Genomic DNA, 8,398 nt, shown 5'->3' on the forward strand with positions numbered 1-8,398 from the left:
AAGTAAAATTTATTTTAGAAAAGAACCATAACCATAACTTGGACTCTAAAGAATTTTTACTGTTTGTTTCTTTCTAATACTTCGGAGCATAAAATAAAAGACCTTAGAATGTCTATCATAGAAAAGCTTTGTCGCTACTTTCATCAAGACAACATATAAAAAGCAAAGATTATGAAAATGCTTTTCACTATGGTAAAAACCAGTCAAACGCCCACAGACAAGACACTGCTGTGGGTTGAGAAAACACTAGTGATTTCAAGTTGTAGGGAATGACTGAGGTTACCTTCTACTGTTGTTTCGCTGCTTTGCTGGTGTCTTGGGGAGCTGAATTGGCTCTTTCAGAGCTCCTTTCAGATGAATAATCCTTTCTTGAATAACTTCCCGGATATTTTTGATCCATTCCTGTTTTGTTTCAATACTGGATGCCTAAAGTTCCACAAGGCAGAAAGACAGAATTTATCATGTTCTCAGCATGTCATCTCCTATGTAGAAGAATCGTGGCCAGCTGGTGAAAATGCATGATTAACTGTTTCTCCTCTCTGCTGCACTGTTTTAGCTGCTGGAGTACCTGGTAACCCCAGGAGAACTGAGAGCATTATTACCAGACTTACTTGGCAAGCAACAGCAAAGCAGCTAAGCTCTCTTTAATGCTAGCAATACAGCATGCTTTGTCGAGGGTAAATAGGTTATCAGTGCACAGCTGGGATTACCTCAGACAAAAGAACTATAACATGAATTCTTCATTAGAAACTCACTTGACAGAAAAGGCTGTCAGCTCTGGAGGTCTGAGGAATAGGTTGATTGTTGATAAGCCCAGTGGCAAAGGACTAAGAGAATCATACCTCCCAGCCAAACACCCTGAGACATGTCCCATGTCAGAGTGCTCAAACCAGGCTGCAAGAGGAGATGCAATTCCAGCAAAGCTGCACAACTGCACTGTCCCAATTCATACTGAAGCCTTCAAACTGAATTGCTCCTGGTGCAGACATGACCCCACTGACAGGCATGGAAGCCATGCGAATATGAGGAGGGAAGAAACTGACCTTTCACTTAGTGCTCTCAAGGCCTGAACTAGAAGCTCTAAAGGCAAAGAAAACAAGCACAGAAGACTTACTTTCAGCACTGTTTTATTGTCTGAGGATGGTGTTCGTCCAGACCACAAAGCAAATTTGCAGGGATCTCCTTCAACGTGTTCAGTCACTCCCAGTTCTGAGGTCTAGCGTGGAGGAAAGATGATTAGAGATTTCATATATATGAAGCTTCATGAGTTCAGAAAACTTTGGACTTGTAGGAAGAAGTGGGGATGCTGGGATGGGTGGGGGAATGATATCTTATCTCTGCTTTGCTACACACAGAGAAAAGAAACAAAATCACTGGGGATGGCAGGGAAGTGAATGGCTTCAGTGATCCTGCTTGCAATTCCCACCCACCCTTCACACCTCACTGTCTTAAACCTCTCCAGAGTCACTGTGAGCTGACTTCCAGGTGAGTCCTGCAGGACTCAGAGCCAGCCCTTCCAGGTGGCATGAATATCTCCAACCCACAGGGGGACGTGTGAGCCATCTCCCAAACTCCACCTCTACCTACGAAAAACACAACACCCAGAGTATTTTCTTAGCAGCCACACCTACCAGTAACTTGTTCTTGTAAACATATTTTGTGTGTCCTGAAGAATCTTTGATCTCTTTGCTAAACACCAAAGAGATTTCAAAGAGAAACAAATGCCTCTCACGGCCTTTCCGAATGAGAGACTTGGGATCCCACACTTGGAAGGAATCCTGAAGAATCAGCTCTCCCTGGACGTCCAAGTTCTCATCAAACCCTAAAACCACAAAATACATTGGCTTGTATTTATTCTTGGGACCAGCAATGCCCAGAAACACCAGAGCAGTAAGGACTTGCAATAAAAGGGTCTTTCTCTCTTTTTTTTTAATGCGTATTTTGAAAGGACATTAATTGGTATCCATTGCCCCAGTGAAAATATTTTTCTTTTTCCATTTTTTCCTATTGCAATGATGTAATTACTTCACAGGAAGCAAATACATCATATGTGCCAAATGAGACTGCTGCTTAAGTGTAGTAGTAATTACTTAAATATGAATGTTTCAGTGGTGGTTACTGTACATAGAACTGCACTGCAAGAAATCTTATGCCAGATAGCACTGGAGAGGAGCGAGCATCCCTGGTCCCTGCTCCAAATATTCAGGAATATGGTTGTATTTGGAAGAAAACTGTCCAAGTGCTTGGCTACCCCAACAAAGTCATCCCTGCTTCTTTTTCTGTGGTGCTGATCATCTGAAGTGGACAGAACACCCAGGTCTTATTTTGGGAATCCCTGCATTTCACCAGACACCACAGTTAAAAACATCTTCATAGTGTTTCTACCTATGTTGGGTCAGTTTGCCCTCCTGCAGTTTTAATCACCTGATCTTCATATGCTGCCTAGCTGCTGGCATCATTTCCATTTTTCACCTGTTTTAGTACTCTGTCTTAGTTCAGACTCAAGCCAGGCTGGAAATTATTTTCCCAGGCCAAGAAAATGTTTGAGACACAATAAGGCATCTCTGTCCAGAATAAAATTTTTAAATTTTAGAAATAATCCACACATCAAAAAAACAATAAAAGACTTCACTTTGTGCCAATCAATTTTTTCTCCCTCTAATTTTAAAATATTTTTTCACATAATACTTTTTAAATCTTTGGCACAATTATGCTAACATTTTGAAACATAAGCTGTTTTGACTCAGAAAACCAGAACTTTTGAAATGTTGAAACAGTATTTAGAAATGTTTTCATCCATTAGTTGTCACTGCTGCCAGTACCTAAACTGATACTGTTTTGGGAAGGGTTTTTTTTTGTTTCATTAAGAATATTTTACCTAACTATATATATACACACATACATTCCATATGTATATGTATGCATACACACACACATGTGTACATATACACACACACATACAATATAAATGAATAACCCTCCAAAACCTCCTAGCCAGCTTTATTCTTTCAAGACATCTAGAGAAGTATCAGAAAGGAGCCAGAAGGTACCTGAAAATTATGATCAAACAACACTATTGCTACAATCAACCTCTACTAACTTTGCACACAAGTTACAAGCAGTCTTCATTTATTGGTGGGTCCCTCCCCTGCCCTGGCCACCTGCCCATCTGCTACCTTCCAGCATGCTGACGTGCATTGCATCGTTGGCCTTCTTTGGGACACTGAGCATCACTTCCAGACCATCTTTGAGTTCCCCTTTGCCCTCCTCGCAACAGGTCAGCAGCTCCTAAGAAGCAATGCAGAACACCTATGAACAAACTCTGACCAACACACAGCTTTATATCCCACTGGGTTACTTGATACATGCAGTGGCTTCACGAACACTGACAGGAGAAAGCTCAGCTGCAGCAAACCCCACTGTGGATGTTCACAATAGTGAGGATCAAATGGGAAAGGCTGTAAGAGAAGACAAAAGAAGGTGCTCTCAAGTGAGACTGTGCACTCAGAAGATTTCTGGGGCTATCAGTCCATCCAGCTGTGCCAGGTGAGTGCCACCATCCCTGCCTGCCCTGCAGTACTCACCAGCACTGCAGGATCAGGCAGGGCTGGCAGGGTGCTGTGCCCAGGTCAGGGATGGCCCTTCAGGAAAGACTGACCTGAGGAGGAGGCCAAAGGGGTGTTTTAGCCTTCCCATAGCAGATGAGTTGTACAGTGCATGTTTGCTGTCCCACAGCACTCACTAGGCTATGGTAAACATGTGTGTTGTTTCAGTAAACTGGTACAAAGCACAGATTTGTCAACATGTTGAAGGTACTCAGTAAGTACCTTCCTAGGACAGTATATCAGTCCTTTGGTATACGCACAGGAAGCTTTAAAGAGATGCAAGAATCATATCTGGTCCTAGCTTTTCAAAGTCAGCCTGTCTTTTCCCTTATTCCCCAGATATTTGTTCTTCTCTGGCTTACTAGTTTTGAAGCGAACAGTGGCTAGTTAAGTTACAGCTAAAATTCACAAAATACTGCAAAAATCTGCAACCAATTTACAACAACCAGAAAAGGGTTTTTTTGGTTTTTTTTCAAATGGGTAATGGTAATGTTTCACTTGGAAGTACTTGCTTTGTATATGAAACTTTTCCCCATTTTTCAAACACATTAGCTCCCAAACAGAATCAAATGCCAATGAAGTGGTCTCAGTCAAGAAGCATTGAAATTTGCTGAAATTCATTGCTACTGTCACTGAAGCCTTTAATCAAAATATTACATTTCACAAACTTAGCAAGAATCAAAGTAAACAGTTCTGTCATCCCTTTCATTTCCCTTTCCCAGTTGTTGCTTTTTATGGTGAAATCCACTTGGATGCAAAAAAAACCCCAAAATGAAAACCAGTGGAAACAGTTTTTTTTACTGGTTTTTGGTTTTTTTTAAAATTTTTTATTTTCTGTGAGTCTCTTCCCTTTCAAACACCCAACCTGATTTCATACTTTGTTGCCATGCCCAGGCCTGGAGAGTAGGAGTAGCAGCTCAGCAGCAGCTGCTTGGAGGTCATGAAGCAGCTCCCTTATGCATAAAGTAACTCATTACACCTGTGAACTGCTCTGCATGAGCTTATTTGTGCAGCTCACTAAGGTACCTTCAGTAAGAGTTGATATTTTGTGATCCTCTGGACAGGCTTGATTAAATAAGAAGAGATGGAGTTGGCCAGACCGTGTCTTTGCTGAATTTCCTAGAAGAGATAAAACCAGCAGTCAGTCATAGAAAACTATTAACCCCCTACCAGCAGAACCACCCATAACTAATTTTAGCTCTGGATCCCTGCATTTCTAGGTTTAGGTTTTTTAACTCTCTTAAGCTCACATGCCAGTAAGTATGCTTTCAGAGAGCCTGGCAATAAACTGCAGAGCCCCCCTAAGGCCACTTAAACTGCAGGGGCCCTCTGCAAGTCAGGCTAAGGCTCTGCTGAGTCAACTGCACAAGCTTCAATTTAAATATGATTTACCTGTCATATCAACTGGTTTCTCCCAGATATGAGGGCTGAAAGCAGAGTCTTAACACTCAATTAAAATGAAGTGACATTAAATTAAATTGCATGCATAGGGTGTAATTTAGCTGTCTAAACATAGGCATCATCAATACCATTTGAGAGCCCTAGGGTAGTTGAAATATCCACATGTGAGTAACAGGTCTGACACAGTGCTGACAGACCTATGCTATTCTGAGGTGGCACCTGGGGGCCAGGAGGGATACCCTTATGATGTCTGTTACAGCACTGAATACTCCTGTTTCGTCACCTGAACCTCAACCAAACTGTCTGTGCTGATCAGTGTGATGTGCTCATGAAATTCTGGAGACATGACAGACATGCACTTGGAGAGGTTTGCAAAGGGCCCATTGCCTCTCATCAGCTGGTTCCAGGGGGAGTTAGAAGTTCCTGAAAGTCCTACAGGACTCTAAAGCACATAACTAGCCATCTAAAAGATTTCAAGCTCATGTCCTGAAAGGGCAGATTCCCCACTGAAATCGAACTGGTTGGAAATCCTTCTGTCTCCACCAGGCCCTGAGCATGCCTCCCCTTGCTCCTGGCCATCAGAAAAACCTCAGTTTCTAAGGGAGAAGGGGAAAGGGAATGGGGACTTATCTCCAGCTACTGGAGGGTAAATTTGAGGCTGTATAGAGAAGAAGTTAGAGAAGATGAAGAGGGAAGAACTGCCAAGAATGGAGATTTTCTTTCTGTACACAGCCTGTTTTTCTGCTGAGTACTAGGGAGGTTACTGCTTCTTTTTAGCTCCAGTGTTTATGTTGAGATGCAAAAATATCCACTTTTCACACAATGTGCCAACAGAGCATTGGGTTTTTTTTGTACTAGGCAAGTTTTAGTTAAAAAAAAAATCTCTGGTGCCATGAACAAGACCCAAAAGGGAAGTGGCTCTGTTTGGGGGTTAATGGAGTTTGCATGAAGCTGAGTCATGGCTGAGGTCACACAGTGCCTGCAGAGCACATGGCTGGGTCTCAATTTGTAACTGCAGAAGCCAGCAAGACCTCGGCCACGTCTGTGAACTTCCTCGCGCTGGCAAAGCACACTTGTTTTTGTAGGATCCAAGTAACAAATTTAGCACTACTCCTTCCTCCCAGCTCACTGAACAGCAGGGCATGCTCTCAGCAAGATGCCTCCCCTTTGGGCATTCCTTGCTCTGCCAGGATGCTCCCTGGTCAGACTGTGTGGAGACACAGTGGGTTGGTGGAGTGACATTCGTCCCTGCTGCATGGGAATCTGCAGCAGGGAAGCAACAGCACTGCTACATGGCAATCCCACTGCTGGCAAGGGACAGTCTCCCTGCAGCTCCTCCCTCTGGTCCCTGAAGTGTAGCAATAAGAAGCCTGCTGGAGTATGTCTTGGGTTGGCTTCGTAACAACTGGAGAGGTCTGGACTTACTGTGGGTGGAGATGGAGACGAGAGAGGTCTGAGCACGGTAGAGCACAGCAGTGCAGACATGTCTCACACACCTCTCAGCAGCATGAAGCACAGAGGTGTCTAAGCTAGCTTTGGAGCAGCTGGCAGGTTTCAGAAGCAAGTTGGCCACAGGGCTCTGTGCTCTCTACCTGCTCTGCTCTTGTTTAAAGCAAGCTTGGTTCACGCTACAGCTCATCACCATGGCTCACCACTAGACACAGCTTCAGCTATTCCTTGGGTGGAAAAGTGTCCCAAGGGCCTGGAAGAAATGAAGTTATCTGACAGGCACCGTGTGCTGGCAGTAAGGTATTGCAAACCAGATGAGAGCTGCAGAGCAGATCAGTGTGTAGTCTTACATGCAATGACAGAATCCCAGACAAACATCAAAAATATCCTCTGTGTAGGGCAGCACAGGACACACAGAGGTCCTTGGATGGTCAGCAGGGAGACAGAAATACTTAAATGCAATTTCATACCATAAGAACTGTGGAATTTACCATGAAACAATGACAAAGTGTCCAGATTTTTTATCAAATGTCTAATGCCCCTAACATAATTTCCTGCTAATATAACAGTACTAGCAACTTCTGAACTTTATAAGCAGCACAGTCTGTAGGGAGGGAAGGTGCTAATCTTCATCCTTTCTTAGACTAATGCTATAGGATAAACTAGGCAAGTTTAATAATTGAGAGTTTGTGCACAGTTTTTCACCTGTCTCAACCGGTATAATAAATAAACTGCTTTTCTCTACACATGACTTCACTTACATCCTTAGAACATCCCAGCGCTCTTAGCTTCACTAGTGATTCTTCTCTTCATGGTTTCAAATGAGATATGTCCCTCTGCTCCTCCTCCTAATTAGCTAACCTGTGTGATGAGCCCTGAAGCTGCAAGTTTTACATGGACTTGAAGAGTTCAAACAGATTCCTGGGACTACTGGTTTTCATCTCAAGTGTGTCTTTCTATGACAGTTTATGCAGTTTGAGGCACTTGTGATCTTCAAGCAGGCTTCTCACTAAGGGGTGTTTTTCTAGACAACTCACTCTCATCATCAGGGTGTTTGGGGAAATACCAGGTTCTGCCAAGGAGAAAAGAACCAGCCATTCTCCCCGTATTCTGTGTACTAGATTATCCTGTCCTCCCCTTGCCACTAAACCACCACCACTTCAAGGTAAGGAGGATCTACAGGTACTTTGCATTACCTTAGTCACTCAGATTGAGTGATTCCTGAGGAATTTTTTTTTTGGGGGGGGATAACCATCTTTCTCTTTTTGCATAGGCATCACTGGGTAGCTCAGTACTGATGGAAGGCAGACATCTCCCCTTGCAAAACAGCAGATGCTGACACATGAATATTCACCACTAAGCAACATCAGGCAGGTTTCCAGCTTATATAGAGAGCTGGACTGGAAAAGCTTGGCAGAGGAATCCTGTGCAAACAACACTGGTAGACACCTAGGGCAGCTCAAACCCTCCACGAGTCACCGACCAGCACAAACCATTCAACAGGCTCAAGCGCCACCTCCTGGAAAACCCTTTTCAGTTCCTTTCTACTTTTAGACCATCTGGTAGTAAGGCAAAAGATAAAGGTGTTCATCACTTTCTTCTGGCTCATGTGAGACCTTTCAGTGTCGAATGTCATTGAAATATAACCATTGGCACATAGAAAACCCAGAGGAGCTGGTTTATGTCAGCTGCCAAATGTTACCTGGTGTTTGGATCCTGCTGAGTGGTTATATTTGTAAACAGATTTTTTTAATGCTTTGGAAATGAGATCTGAGCACTTATTTCTTTCAGAAAAGCAATTAATTAAAGCTATAAGGTAGAAGACAACCATGGCAAAATGGATGAGAGAGAGCTTAGTTTAAAGGTACTCCAAAACTAAATATTTTTCTCGGCCTACAAAACTGGGATTGGAGCCTGCACATGTTTATCACCAGGTGCAGTGC

The 8,398-nt window shown here is 43.2% G+C and overlaps 1 protein-coding gene across 1 annotated transcript in view; it reads right to left on the reverse strand.

The window, feature by feature from the left end:
- LOC103808515 (kalirin) overlaps window positions 1-8,398 on the reverse strand; it is a gene marked incomplete at both ends in the record, with an annotated part of 110,321 nt that overhangs the window by 41,657 nt on the left and 60,266 nt on the right. Inside the window, 5 exons of the mRNA XM_009081305.1 lie at window positions 284-426; window positions 1,115-1,216; window positions 1,632-1,822; window positions 3,177-3,288; window positions 4,632-4,724. Of these exons, the coding sequence (XP_009079553.1) occupies window positions 284-426; window positions 1,115-1,216; window positions 1,632-1,822; window positions 3,177-3,288; window positions 4,632-4,724 (641 nt within the window). The remainder of the gene's footprint in view (window positions 1-283; window positions 427-1,114; window positions 1,217-1,631; window positions 1,823-3,176; window positions 3,289-4,631; window positions 4,725-8,398) is intronic.

Source organism: Acanthisitta chloris, unplaced genomic scaffold, assembly GCF_000695815.1.
Source record: "Acanthisitta chloris isolate BGI_N310 unplaced genomic scaffold, ASM69581v1 scaffold25538, whole genome shotgun sequence".
Taxonomy (NCBI): Eukaryota; Metazoa; Chordata; class Aves; order Passeriformes; family Acanthisittidae; genus Acanthisitta; species Acanthisitta chloris.